Below are 14,189 nucleotides of genomic sequence, written 5' to 3'. Positions count from 1 at the left end.
TTTCACTAAGCTTGTAGAGGAAGTTCAGGACTTTCTAAGAAGTAGAGAGAATTATATATAGAAAAAATAACTTATGTTTTCTCCTCAAAATCATAGAGCGTAGTTGGGGGCAAGGCAAGAAAATTCTTTATACCTCAGAGCTGTGGTTTAGTTTCTTTTTTCTGCCTTGTTTTGGGTCTTAGTCCATTACCCTGTTGCTTTGCTGTGGAATGATGAGAAATTGCCCCGCAATAGCAAATGGCCTCAATTTAAAGATGTTCAATACTTCCCTCAGAATGGAAAGCTATTCAGAAGTCACCACCATCACAAATTAATGTTCCTCTATGATTTTCACAGCAGTTTCCTCAGTCACACTTCCCTCTATTCATGCCAGAATATTGGGAGTCTAAACAAGTTCTTTCATGTGGAAATAAGCATTGTTACCAGTAAACGAACAGAGCTACCATTTGGAATTTCTGAGCTGATTTGGAAAAGTCAGCAAAATAGGCTCAGCTTTGTTATGTCACTGGAGGAAAACTATTTGATGATTAAAAAAAAGGCGGGGAAGTTTGCCTTTGGTATCTAACTTTTAAAGTTGGCAATTAACATCTTCCTCAATATTTCAGATTCTAAATATAACCTATTGTTCAGCAAACAACTCAGATACAGAGATTTCATGAGGAGTTTGGGGGAGGGGGGAAGAGACAATTCCTGCCTGCAATACCAATTTGTCAAATTTTATCTTTGGCCTGTTTCTTAAACCGACAATAGCCTTTCTTGCAAAAAAACATTTTCTTTCAAATTCATGTACTAATTACATCTAAAAGAAACTAAGCTAGTCCAATTCATAATATACTTTGTGTAAGTAATCAGTCATCATTTCACGGAGAGTTCAGGTGAGGTCTAAAATGTTACTGTTGGTTAAGAAACCAGTTCTTTACGTACACATGCAGTTGGAAATCACTGGTCTTTCAATATATGCAGCACGTTAAAGCATAGTGGATAGTGTATAGAGTGGATAGTGGATAGAGTATTGGCACTGGAGTGAGGAGGAACTGAATTCAAATGTGACCTCAGACACTTACTAGCTGTGTGACCCTAGGCAAGTCACATAAAGCAGATGTAAGTAAAAATCCTGTTGTTTTAGAGCTGAGACTTTGTTCACAAGGTAGAGATATTTTATTTGTGCTTGTAGTGACAAGTAGCATTCATTCATGTTCACATTAGTTTTCCATACTGAACCTTGGTGAAAAATGCTGAAATGGAACAAAAAATTCCTGTTCCCAGCATCCTTGTGGTTTTTAGTGGATTTTGCCATTGATGATGTTCTATGGTTGAAAAGAATGGCTCCAGGGAGCAGCTATGTGGCACAGTGGATAGAGCTCCAGCCTTGGAGTCAGGAGGACCTGACTTCAAATTCGGCCTCAGACACTTGACGCTTACTAGCTGTGTGACCCTGGGTAAGTCACTTAACCCCAATTGTCTCACCAAAAAAAAAAAAAAAAAAGAATGGTTCCTGATAAACCTCCAAGGCAAATTGTTTTCTGACATGGATCTTCCTTGTTTAAAAACATTCATTGAAAAGCTCCTTCTAAGCCTCATAAGAAGTTTCTTTACTCAACCCTTTTACAATCTCTTATTGATGAAATGTGGACATACTGAGGGTCTTCAGTGTTAAAGCCATCTGTCAAGTCAGCTTCAGGTTGCACTGGAAAATATAAACTAGGTATTCAAAATACAGCTTATCTCCCATTTCTTATATTAGTTTGGCCAATTCAAAAGTACCATGATTGACTTCTGGACTTGCAGGGTGCTGAGGTGGAGGATTGGGATCACTCTGCAGGAAGGATACAGATGCTTTCTCCCTAGACATCCTGGCCAGGCTCGGGGAGGTCTCACCTTTAGACAGAAAGGGGCAGATTGATGACATCCCCCACCCCTGAGTTTTGCTCTGGAGGGTAGCTGGCAAGCAACGAATGGTGCTGGGGCAGCGGCCATGACATTTTAGCATTGGCTGGGACAGCAAATAGTTTTTAAAACAAAATCCCGTATTAGAATAATATTTTTAAATAATTGAAGGAAATGCTAGTTTTCACTTAGAGACTGGTGAAAATAAAGATGTAATTTTTTTTTCCCTTTCAAGTTCATGGATACCCTGAAATCTATCCATGGATCCATGTTAAAAACCTTCAAAAACCAATCCTCTCGTTTTACAGATAAGGAGAGGTCCAGGGACTTGCCCGAAGTCCCATAGTTAATACGTAGTAGAAGTAGATTAGAACGTGGGTCTACTGACCCCTGATCCAGTACCCTTTCTCCTATATTATGCTGTTTCCCTCCTGGATCCCACTGTATTTCCGTCAGACAGACGAGTGCTTCTCCTGAGGACAAGGAGAACATTTTTTGCCAAATATCCCCTTCACATTGACCTGGTTCCAAATTTAGGATGCAACTTGAGCCTTTAGGGGCTGGGATTTAGGGAAGAGAGGGTAAGGGTGAGAAAAGTAACTTCCTGGTTCAAAGGGATTCAAGAGGCTGCTCCTCCAGGTTCTCACACTCCAAGTCATGTTTATGAAAGAACCTTTTGATGAGTTACAACAAATGGGAATGTGTCAGGAACATGTGGATCTAATTTCCCTCAGGCAATACACCGGGACTGGGAAACCAGGAGGAAAATGCCTAATGAGAAGTGAGTTGTTTTATTTTTATTATTGTTGTTGGCATCCAAACACTCACACACACAAAAAAAAAGCCCAGGCAGAAATGTCTTCTCAAGGACCTCCCGCTTCTAGCTTTTCTCATCTCCAGTTTCCCTAGTAGAGTGAATGTGAAAAATGGACAAAAACATCCAAAGACAGAAGGTTGTAAAAGATCTTCATCTGACTTTTTCAACATCATCTTGCATGCATCATCACTTTGGAAAAATGATGTTAGGTATAGGAGTCACTTCCTTAACAAAAAAGCCTATACGTCTGATGGGTCTGCCATTTTGTTCATTTGATAGCAGCAGATAAAAGTAACTCTAAATCTACCCAGGGCACATGCTAAGTCACTGCCTTTTCCGTGGGGAAATGTGACAAATTAAATGATATTATTATCTTGGTTGATGAGATGGTGTTTTTAGAATTTGCAAAACATTTTACAAATTTGATCTCATTGGACTATGTGAACAAGAAAGGGAGGTTTTCCTGCTGCTTGACTATGGAGTGAGAAGTTGCCCCTCAATGAGTTCCAAATGGCTTGAATTCAAAAATGCTCAGTACTTCCCTGAGAACAGAAAGCTTCACTGAAGTCACCATTCTCAAAAATTACTGTTCTCTTTTGTTTTCTAAGCAACTTTCTTGGCTAGAGTTCCCTGTTCTCATCTTAGAGCTTTGGGGTTCTAAATAAGTTCTTTCATGTCAAAAATGTTACCAGAGGAAGCTGAATGAGCAAAGAAAAGAGAAGCAACCATTCTGCGAGGTAGCTACTAAAGGAACAAACCTTCCCATTTTATAGAGGAGGAAACTGAGGCTCAGAAAGGTTAAGTGATTTTCCCAGTTACACAGCTAGCAAATATCAGAGGCGGGATTAAAATTTGGGACATTCTATCCGCTTCATCATGTAATCTCATTCAATATTTGTATAGGGACATCTTCTCAAACCAGGCTCCCATTTCTTAAGGAGCGGCCTGGTTAAACATATATACATACAGATAAAATACTTACATATATGTATACATGTACACCCATGGGTACACACACATGTCTAGGTACGCACACATATGTACATCTGTGTGTATATATACATACACACATGTATGTGTATGTATACATACATATATATAAAACCTTGTTTTTCCCACATGAATCTGATGACATGTCAACTTCATGTGTTAGTTCAGAGGTATTGTTTTCACATTATATTGCATTAGGTTTCATAGATCTGGAGGGAAGGGGCCTCAGAGGCCATCTACTTCAACCCTCTCCTCTTACAGATAAGGAAACTGAGTCCCAAAGAAGTTAAATGACTTGTCCAAGGTCTCACAAGTAGTAAGCTTCCAAGACCAGATTTGAATCCAGGTCCTCTGAGTCCGGAAGTCTGTGCTCTTTCCACTATATCTGATCTGCTTAAGTGTGAAATAAGACACATGGGGATTGGAGGGAGGAAAGATGCGTGGTTGTGTTCTAGTGCCCAACTCTGTTACCTATTTCATTTAGAAAGACTTGAGTTAATATCCCAGTATAAAGTTCTACGACAATTCAGGGGATGCCTGGAGAAGACAGAGACAGACATGCTTTACCTAAGTGGGAGGAAAGCTTTTACTGTGGGAATAACATAATGAATATTTTATCGAATGAACACTGAACTGTTTACTGGAGACGAAAGTTTTGTGGATCCAAAAGGCACTTGAGGCAGCTCGTTGCACTGTGAATAGAGCTCTGGGCCTGGAGTCAGAAAGACCTAAGTTAAACTCTAGCCCCAGGCACAGCTAATAAGCTGTGTGACTTTGGGCCAGTCATTTAACCTTTGTTTGCCTCAGTTTCCTCAACTGTAAAACAGAGATGATAACAGGATCTGACTCACAGCTTTGTTATAAAGATCAGATGAGATATTTATGAAGCACAGTGCACATAGTAGGTGCTATATAAATGATTATTCCATCCATTCATTTTCCAGTACTCCTTAGTTCATACTGGACCATCACTATACCCCATATCTCAAGGGACAAAATTAGCTGGAAGAGCCCCTTCCTTAGACCCCAACACTGATGGGAGGCCCAGTGAGCTCAGAAGAGCCAGGACATCCGAAGAGAATTCTCATCCTCTGTGCAGAGCAGAGAAGTCAACGGCTGCCTTATCATTGCAACAACAGATAGCAACATCCAGGGTGCTGGGCAGGAGACCAGCATTCTCAGAGTTCATGTTGGGCAAAGACCTGGCCTGCAGAGCTTTTGCAGACATGCTCTGAGCATCAGGTGAGTTTTTCTGAGCCTGACATTTCCTGTTACATAAACACTTTACATATTTGGAAATCCCATTCATACTTGGAGAGGCTTTATGGGGGAGGCATATCACAGATTCATAGAGCTTGGGGTTTTAAGGAAATTGGAGAAATAATCTGTCCCAGAACCTTGCCTTTAGGAAAGTAAGAACTTCATTGCACTCTTTTTTTTTTTTTTAATGAGGCAAGGAAAAGTTGTTACCTAAGCAATGTCACATAGCTAGGAGGCATTGGGGGAAGGGGATGGGAGAACTGGGGCCTCAAAATCCAGCTTTTTTCCACTACATCACTGCATTTTGTTTTAGTTTTGGCCTAGGTCTGTGGTTTCATTAAGTCTGACTAGGGGAGGAAACTCCTCTTCTCAAGGTGCACAGAAAGGAGCAACTATACTGCAATTTAAAGCCGCAGACAGTAGATATAGGGAGGAAAACAAAGCATTTATTACTTTTATTTTTTTATTTATTTTTTTTTATTTTATTACTGTTTACTATTAAAACAAAGAAAAACAAGCATTTATTAAGTGCCTACTATGTGGCAGATAGGGCAGCCAGGTGACGCAGCGGATAGAGTATCAGGCCTGGAGTCAGGAAGACTTTCAGTGTAAATCTGGCCTCAACCACTTACTAGCTGCGTGACCCTGAGCAAGTTACTTAACCCAACTTGCCTCAGTTTCCTCATCTGTAAAATGAGCTGGAGAAGGAAATGGCAAACCACTCCAGTATCTTTGCCAAGAAAACCTCAAATGGGGACACAAAGAGTTGGACATGATTGAAAAATGACTGAACAAAAATGTGCCAGGTATAGTACTAAGCATTTCACAAATACTATTTTCTTTTATTCTCACAACAATCCTGAGAGGTAGGTGCTATTATTAATTCCATTTTAGAGTGGAGGAAATTGAAGTGAGCAGAGGTTAAATGAATTGCCCTGGGTCATACAACTAGTACCATGAGTCCAGGCCCAGACCGCTATCCATTGTGGCCTCTACCAATCAGGCCATACCTTCTCTGTAACTTAGAGCCCTAGAGAGTTGCCTTGGGCACCAACATTAAATAACTTTCCTATGGACAGAGAGCCAGTTTGTCAGAGGCAAGACTCTAACCCAGGTCTTCCAGACTCAAAGGAGGTCAATTTACTTTCACCATACTCATTGCCATTTTGAAATTTTTTTTTCTTTTTTTTTTTGTTTGTTTAATAAGGAATGGACCTGGGATTTTACTTGGTACAGGAAATGCCTGGATGAAGAAATTCCTTCTACAAATACAAGATGGCACCACAAGCAACTTATATTTTTAGAGGGTTGCCTAGAGAGCACAGAGAAGTTAAGCTACTTGACCGAGGTTTCACAGTATGAGGTGAGACTCAATCTCTGGTATTCCTAGTTCTAAGGATGACAATTCACCACTAGACTAAGTTTTCTTTTTTGGTCAGTCAATAAACATTTATTAAGCACCTGCTATGTGCCAGGCACTGAGCTAAGCACTTTTACCCCACAGTGCTTGTCACATAAAAGGGTTTAATGAATGCCTGTTGACTGTTATTGGGATAGGCATAAAGACTGGGCCTGTGATTTCACCGATATAGGGATCTTCCTGGTGAGGAAGCCTTTGCTACCAGGGCAACTGGCACTTTCTCTGCAATTATTATCTTAGAGACTTGCCCAGAGCCTGAAAAATGATGTGACTTGCTCAGTCACCCAGTGAGTATGATTCTAACCTAATTCTTCCTGACTTTGAGGTTGGCTTGCTAGCTGGTATATCTCATTGCCTCTTGGTAGTTTTTATTAACCTTAAAATAACCTTAAACATCACACATACCCCTGGACCCCTCTTTGTGACACCTTTGCCAGGCTAATTCCACCACTTTTCCCCACAGTGGTGCATCAATTCTGCTGTCTTAAGTCACCTTGGTGTAATGGAAAGAACTCTCGATTTGGGGGCAGAAGATCTGGGTTAAAATCCTCCCTCTGCTACATCCTAGGTATGCCACCCTGGGCAAGCCCCATTTTCTCTCTGGACGTTGGATTCCTGGTTTGTTTAAAGTTGATGGTTGGACTTGATCAGGGCTTCTTAACCTGAGATCTGCAAACTTAATTTTTATAAACAGTTTGATAAATATTTCAATGTAACTGATTTTCTTTGTAACCCTAGGTATTTTTATTTTATGCATTGGAAAATATTGTTCTGAGAAGGTGAGACTGCTAACTAAAGTGGTCCATGACTCACAAGAAAGGTTAAGAACCTTTGGATTCAATGATCTCTTAAAGCCCTTCCAGCTCTGGCCCAGGATGGATCTGCTTATAAACTAACGGTCTCCTGATGCCTAACAATGAAACACCACAGTGAACACCTGACAGTTGACTACAGCTAGAGTGCTGGGCCGAGAGTCAGGAAGATGAGTCTTCTTGAATTCAAATCCGGCCTTAGACACTTACTAGCTATGTGACCCCTGGCAGGTCACTTAACCCTGTTTTCCTCGCTTTCCTCATCTGTAAAATGCGCTGGAGAAAGAAATGGCAAACCACTGCAGTATCTCTGCCAAGACAACTCCAAATGGGGTCATGGAGAGTGGGGCATGGCTGAGCAACAACATGGATCCCTGGACTGTTTCCATAACACCAAGCAAGGTAAGAGGAGCTGATTCTAGCTATTTTCACATGACTTTGAGGTGGAATGAAAATCATTAAAGGAGTTTCATTTTTCGTGGAAGGCTTTATACAGATTCCCCCAGGACTTATCCTTCAAGGGAACCATACATAGGCCCCCAGTGACAGGTATATCAGCCTCTGAAGTGTGTAACCAAAGAAGAAGAAATAGGACAGGGAGAGGAGGGAAAGGGAATTCTTCCTGGTGCAAGAGGTTACAAAGCAGAGCCATCCTTTCCCTCCTCTTTCACCACTGGATGAATGCAAAATGTGAATGTGCAAGCTTGAGCTGCCAGGCATACCTGATATGCTGATGGTGGCTGCTGCCTTCACGGTGCTGAATTTCTCCGCATGCTTGTTAGTGGCTATGCAAGTGAACAGGCCTGGCTTGGTGATCAACAGCTGCAGCTGGGAATCAATCACTCGGTCTTTCACACTTTCTAGAATGGACCCAGCAGACACCTGGCAAGGAAAGCAGACAAGCAAAAAGAAGTAGGTCAATAAATTAAAAATATACTGCATCACTGAACTGAACTGGCCTTTGGAGCTAGAAGGCCAGAGTCTAGCCTAGCTGTGTGTCGCTAGGCAAATTACTTAGACTAACACATTTTCTTCATCAATAGAACAGGGAGAATGATGCTGATACTACTGACCAAACAAGATTCATGTATTTTTAAAATTTAACACTTTTTAAAAAATAGTTTGTATTTTTTGTTATTCTGAATTTGACCAATACCAACAAATATGAGCAGTTGCTAATACAAAGGACAGAAGCAGAAGATGGTATATAAAGCTGTGAATTTCTATTAGATGTAACGTTTTTAAGAACATAGAATACATTCAACACATTAGTTTCAAAGCTATCCTGCCTGTCTGTGTCTCCTGAATTTCCTTCAGTTCTCTTCGGTGCATTTAAACAAATGCTCCAATGACCCTCACAGAGTCCTTGTAAAGAAAAAGTTTTAATTCCCCTGGTTTTACTCATTTATTTAGTTTTGGGAGACTAGCAATTTCATGAATGGGAACGCCAGGTGTGGAAACTCCCTCATATAAACAGGTCCACAAAGCCTCTGGGACTTAAAGTCTCAGTTGCCTGGGACACTGGGATGACTTGCCGGGGGGCCATTCAGCCAGTATGTGTCAGAGGTGAGGCTTAACATCAATACCTCTCAAAGAACCATATAAATATATTTATTGTCTCAAACCCTTTCCCCAAAGGCTGTTTGGGCTGGCTTGTAGCCCAGCCATGATTCCCAGCTGCATCTACAGGTGTTTTGCATCTTTTTATTCCGAGCACAGCTAATAGAGAAGTCTTTGTAAAGAGAAACAAAAACATAGATAACAGTCCTGCAGAAGGGCAAGTAGCATAAACCTAAATATACAATTTGAAAAACCAAAAGTTCTAGACCAAAGCCCTAGTTTTTCATATGAGGAAACTGAGGCCCAGGGAAATGAAACTGCTGCAAAAATTAAGGTGTTGTGATTTCCAGGCACAGCAGACTTTTCTGAGACAGTGGGCTCCCTTCCCCTAACAGCAAGAAAGTCTAGGGGGTAGTCATTGAGCATTTTCATTGGATCAAAGATTTCAAGTTGGAATGGACCTTAGAGGTCATCTGGTTTGGACCAGATATGAAAAATGAGGGCCAGAAAAATAAAATAACTTTTCCTGAGGTCACAGAGACTGTAAGAAAGGTGGGATTTGAACCCAGGTCTTCTGACTCCAAATCCAGGGATTTTCCACTATCCTATGCTGTCTTGATGATAATAATTACCCCTCAACTTTTGCTCCCATGATAAAAGGCCCCCAAAGTGAAGAATAGAAGAATATGAAAGATATCTTTTCCTCTAAGTTATTAGGATGTTGCTTTGATCCAGTGCCTTTTACCTATATATTACACGTTTAGTTAACCGTTTGGGGTAAACGCTTATTTGTCCAGAGATCTCAGGGGGCAAACTCCATCTGTGTAATTATGCAGTCTGGTTGCTTAGTTCAACCAAGCCCTCCCTGAGGAAGGACCAGGTACATCAATTGACATAAAAATTTGCTTGTTCCTTTGTGGTTATTCTTAAGTTCCTAGTCCTTCTAGTCATGAACTTTTTATAGACGTCTCTTTTTTTTAACCTTTTCTTCTTACCTTCATCTTTATCTCCCTATTTCTTTCCCCTACTCCTCTCTCCCTTGTGGTCTCTGCCCTATTCTTCTCCATTTCCCCCAAACCTTTAAAAAAAATCTTTCTTCCTTTTTATTCTGGTCACTGGGGAAGGTTTGGAAGATTGGCCTGAGGATAAGCAGACCGCCAGCAACGCTGAAAATATTGGTCAAGGGAGAGGAATCAGAACAGCGGCTCTGAGACCCTAGATTGAATCTGGCTTCCTTTTCCTCCCTCTCTGGAGGCTTTGGTCAAAACCACCATGTGGACCAGCGGCAAGTCCTGCCTGTAGTAAGTGAGATCTGGATGGCTTTAATTATCTTTGGAATTTTTTTTTTCAGTTTCCAATTCTTGATTTTACACTGCCCTTAATACTAATCACAAAATTCTGCTTTCGTTTTAAGGAGAGGTGTGAGTTTACTGTTATCTGGGGGAGATGTCTAATGCCAGGTTGAACATGTGGTCATTTTCATGTACTTGATGCTGATTACTAGGGGCTGCTAGGTGGTGCAGTGGATAGAGCACTAGGCTTGGAATCAGGAAGACTCATCTTTGTAAGTTCAAAATCAGCCTGAGACATTTCATAGCTGTGTCATCCTGGGCAAGTCACTTAACCCTGATTACCTCAGTTTCCTCATCTGTAAAATGAATTGTAGAAAGAAATGGCAAACCACTCCAGTATCTTTGCCAAGAAAACCCCAAATGGGGTCACAGAGTTGGGCTACAACTGAAGAAAAACAACAAAAAACCTGTGTGATCTTGAGCATGTTATTGGGCATATGCGCTGAAAAGAATCTGAGGCCATCTGGTTAAATGGGGTGGGGGATGCAAATTAGGTGGCCCCTGAGATCCTTTTCAAAGCTCTAGGTTTATAATATTAAGAAAATTCTTCACACCTGGATAGGCTGCAGAACTAGTATTATTTCCATTTTTAGTTGGGAAAACAGAGGCAGAGAAAGATTAAATGACTTGCTCAGAGTCACATAGATGATAAACATTCAGGCCAAGACTCAAACCCAAGTCTCCTAGGCTCTAAATATAGCTTTTTCCCTCATTACACCAATACCATTTTTTTTTTGAATGACAGAAGTTGATAGATTCCTTGAGGGTGATATTATAGAAAAGAGAAAATCCCCACACTCAATCCAGTTCCAAATCTTTTATACTACCCTTTAAATTGGAAGCAAATGCCTAATAATGTTATGTGAATAACATACTCTTAGTCTTGTACTACTGGAATTCTTGAAATGGACATTTACCCTTTTGCAAAGTCCCGCCACCTTTTGCAATGAATTAAGAGGAATCCCCCGATCTTTTCCAAAGCTCACTCACAGCTCACACTTAACTCAATCTTTCCCTTGTGTCTTTCCTAAGAGCCCTGAAACCCTGCCTTGTAGAAGAAGAAGCAATTTCCTCCTTGCTCAGACCCATAATCTCCTGGACCCCATCCAGGTGCTGAAACAGTTAAGCCCCTAACCTAAGTGCAAACGTCGTAGAGGCCCACTGCCTGCTAAGAATTCTCCTAAATGCTTTTTCCTTATGTTTCAAATGGTTAGTCCTGGGTCTATTCTGTGAGTGACTCATGCGCTGAAGACTGTTAGTTATGGTTAGAGTTTGTTTTTCTTTCTCCAATGTTCATCCTGAGCAACTGTTTAACATTTTTAAATGACCTAAAAAAAAAGACTCCTTTCCTCTCTCTTCCATATTGGTCTCCTGTCATATTAGGAGGGAATCATCAAAGGGATGTGTTAAGGCTACATCTCTCCAGGCAAAGTAAAGTAGTGAATGGAGGATATTATTATGTCTGGGTAGTACAGCAAAACCTCTGTTTTTTCTTAACGCAACCAAGTCTACCCCATAGGCTGACTCAGGGAGGTTGGCCTGGAATAAGTGGAATAACCCCTCTCTGATTCACTCACAGGGGCCACACTTCATGATTGGTGAGGAGATGTCAGAATAGAAAGGTCAATGTACAAAAAAGTAATTTCATTGCTTCAACAGTGTGGGGGGGGCAGCTATTCAGTGGTTGATTGGCAGCTGCAGCAACCTCATCTGGTTAAGGTCCCTGGAATGAACTGAGATACCACAGAACTTTTCTTCCCCGTCTTAACCCCCAAAATCCATCAGGCCTGCTAAAGCTATCATAAGGAACATCTAAGGTATTTGTGTGGGGGCACTCACACAACAGGAAAACACCAGAAAATTGCTCAAGTATGCTTTTGCATATTATTTAGCATTGCCTAAACTAGGTATAGGTAGCTAGGTGGCTCAGTGGATAGAGTGCTGGGCCTGGAATCAAGAAGATCTGAGTTCCAATCTGGCCTCAGAAACTTACTAGCTTTCTGACCTCAGGCAAGTCACTAAATCTCTCTTTGCCTTAATTCACTGGAGATGGAAAAGGCAAATCACTCCAGGATCTTTGCCAAGAAAACCCTAAGGACACTGTGGTCCATGGGTTCATATAGAGTCAGACATGACTCAACAACAATAAGACCCCTTTTTAGGGTAGATAGGTGGCATAGTTGATGGAACGCCAGGTCTGGAATCAAGAATACTCGAATTCAAATCTGGCCTCGGTCACTTACCAGCTGCGTGACCCTGGACTAGTTATGTAACCTAGTTTGCCTCAGTTTCCTCATCTGTAAAATAAGCTGGAGAAGGAAATGGCAGACCATTCCATCTTTGCCAAGAAAACTCTAAATAGGGTCATCATCATCCACAATAACAACAAAACCTAGCTATAATTGTTAGCTTTCTCTAGTCTATTTGCCGAGTTTTACCTGGCTTTGATTTGTTTGTTGACATAACTGTACCTCCACCCCACACACATATACAAGATTTTCTTCGCACTTGGGTGTTGAGTAAATTTCAGGAAAAAAAGTAAACACTTTCTTTTGGAGGAGATGCCCTTTCAAAGGAAATCCCGTTTCTTGTTTTAAATGCTGAGATCTCACTCTCTTTGTTCTTTTCAACTACAGTTTCCTCCCTGAATGTCCAGTAATGACTGACTGAGGGAAAAGGGAGAAGGGATAGGGGTACTTTTTGTTCAATAAAGGGGACTTAGCTGACCTTTAGAGGAAGTTGAACTTTTGTTTCCAGGGCAACTGAAAAAGTTGCAATTCATTATTCTTTGTGTGATGAACTTAGGGTCATTTTAGACCCAGTGATGGGGGTATCAAAGCTTTCACAGGACAAAATCCCCCATGTCTCCTCCATCTATCCAGTTTCTGCAAAAAGGTGACCATGATATCTTATTGAGACTTTGCATCTCCCCTGCCACCCATTAGAAAGCTTTGCTCACAGCAGCTATTTAAATATCCCTTGAATTTAACTGAATTAAAATGTCATAAAGAGTAAAGCTCTTTTTCTAGACTGAGTCCAGAAACCCAATTTACGTGGCTGATTGTCACTAGCTGTGTGACCTCGGGCAAATCCCTAACCTTTCTAGCTGCAATATCTTCATCTTAGAATGAGAAGGTTCTCTAAATTCTTTTCTAATTCTGTGACTCTTTGTTCCTCTAAGTAGTTAGGGGGAAGGGAATAAGAATTTACATAGTACCTACTATGTGCCAAGCACTGTACTATCACTTCATAAATATTATCTCATTTGATCCCAACAACTCTGGGAGATTAGTGTTATTATTATTATCCCTAATTTAGAGTTAGGGAAACTAAAGCAAGCAGAAGTTAAGTGACTTGCCCAGGGTCACACAGCTAGTAAGTATCCAAGACTGGATTTGAACTCAGGTCTTCCTGACTCCAGGTCCAGTGTTCTATCCTCTGCACCACCTAACTGCTGCTAAGATAGAGCTGTCTATAAGAATACTGTGGGAAAAGATGGCTTTTTTTTTTTTAACACAAAATGAATCTCAAATTATACGTTGAAAGAAATCTCCTTGAACTTAGGAAGGCCTGGGTTCAAGTTCTGCCTTTGATATATAGAGGTTCTGTGACACATAGCAGGTCATTTAATCTCTAAGCATAACTCCTTAAGAGTAGGAGTTGCAGAGACAAAGCTAGAAGGGTTCCTGCTATGTCTGAATCTATGCGAGGTCTATGAATCTATGAATCTAGCTCATTTACTCTATCCCAGTGTCCCCATCATATGAATGATAGAGTTAATGTTGCCCTGCAGATTGGTTCTGGAGGCATTTCCATAGAAAGAGTACAGCCACTGAAAATATGGAGATTGGCTAGAAAGGAAAGAGGGGTGAAGCAGTGTGGGGAAAATGGAGAATTCCAACCTGAGTTTTTAAAAGAGTTGCTTGTTGGCCAGTGTTCTGATGGACCTCCAATATTTAGAGCTGCTGCTATTAGAGGTTCTATTCAATGTATAGTTTGAGATTCACTTTTTGTTTAAAAAAATCATTTTTTTTAAGATTCTCACTGAACTTCCGAAAGACTTTGTACCTCTCTTGTGAATTTATCATCAT

At 40.8% G+C, this 14,189-nt stretch overlaps 1 protein-coding gene across 3 annotated transcripts in view; it reads right to left on the bottom strand.

Annotated features, from left to right (window-relative positions):
* Nucleotides 1-14,189, bottom strand: part of MUSK (muscle associated receptor tyrosine kinase) — a 190,271-nt gene that overhangs the window by 39,628 nt on the left and 136,454 nt on the right. For all 3 annotated transcript variants that reach the window (XM_027839484.1, XM_027839483.1, XM_027839486.1), the window contains one exon: nucleotides 7,909-8,068. In XM_027839484.1, coding sequence (XP_027695285.1) covers nucleotides 7,909-8,068 — 160 coding nt within the window. The remainder of the gene's footprint in view (nucleotides 1-7,908; nucleotides 8,069-14,189) is intronic.

This window comes from Vombatus ursinus, unplaced genomic scaffold (genome assembly GCF_900497805.2).
Source record: "Vombatus ursinus unplaced genomic scaffold, bare-nosed wombat genome assembly UNPS02014832.1, whole genome shotgun sequence".
Classification (NCBI taxonomy): Eukaryota; Metazoa; Chordata; class Mammalia; order Diprotodontia; family Vombatidae; genus Vombatus; species Vombatus ursinus.
The sequence above is the reverse complement of the archived record's forward strand: the minus strand, read 5'-3'. Positions and strand labels throughout refer to the sequence as shown.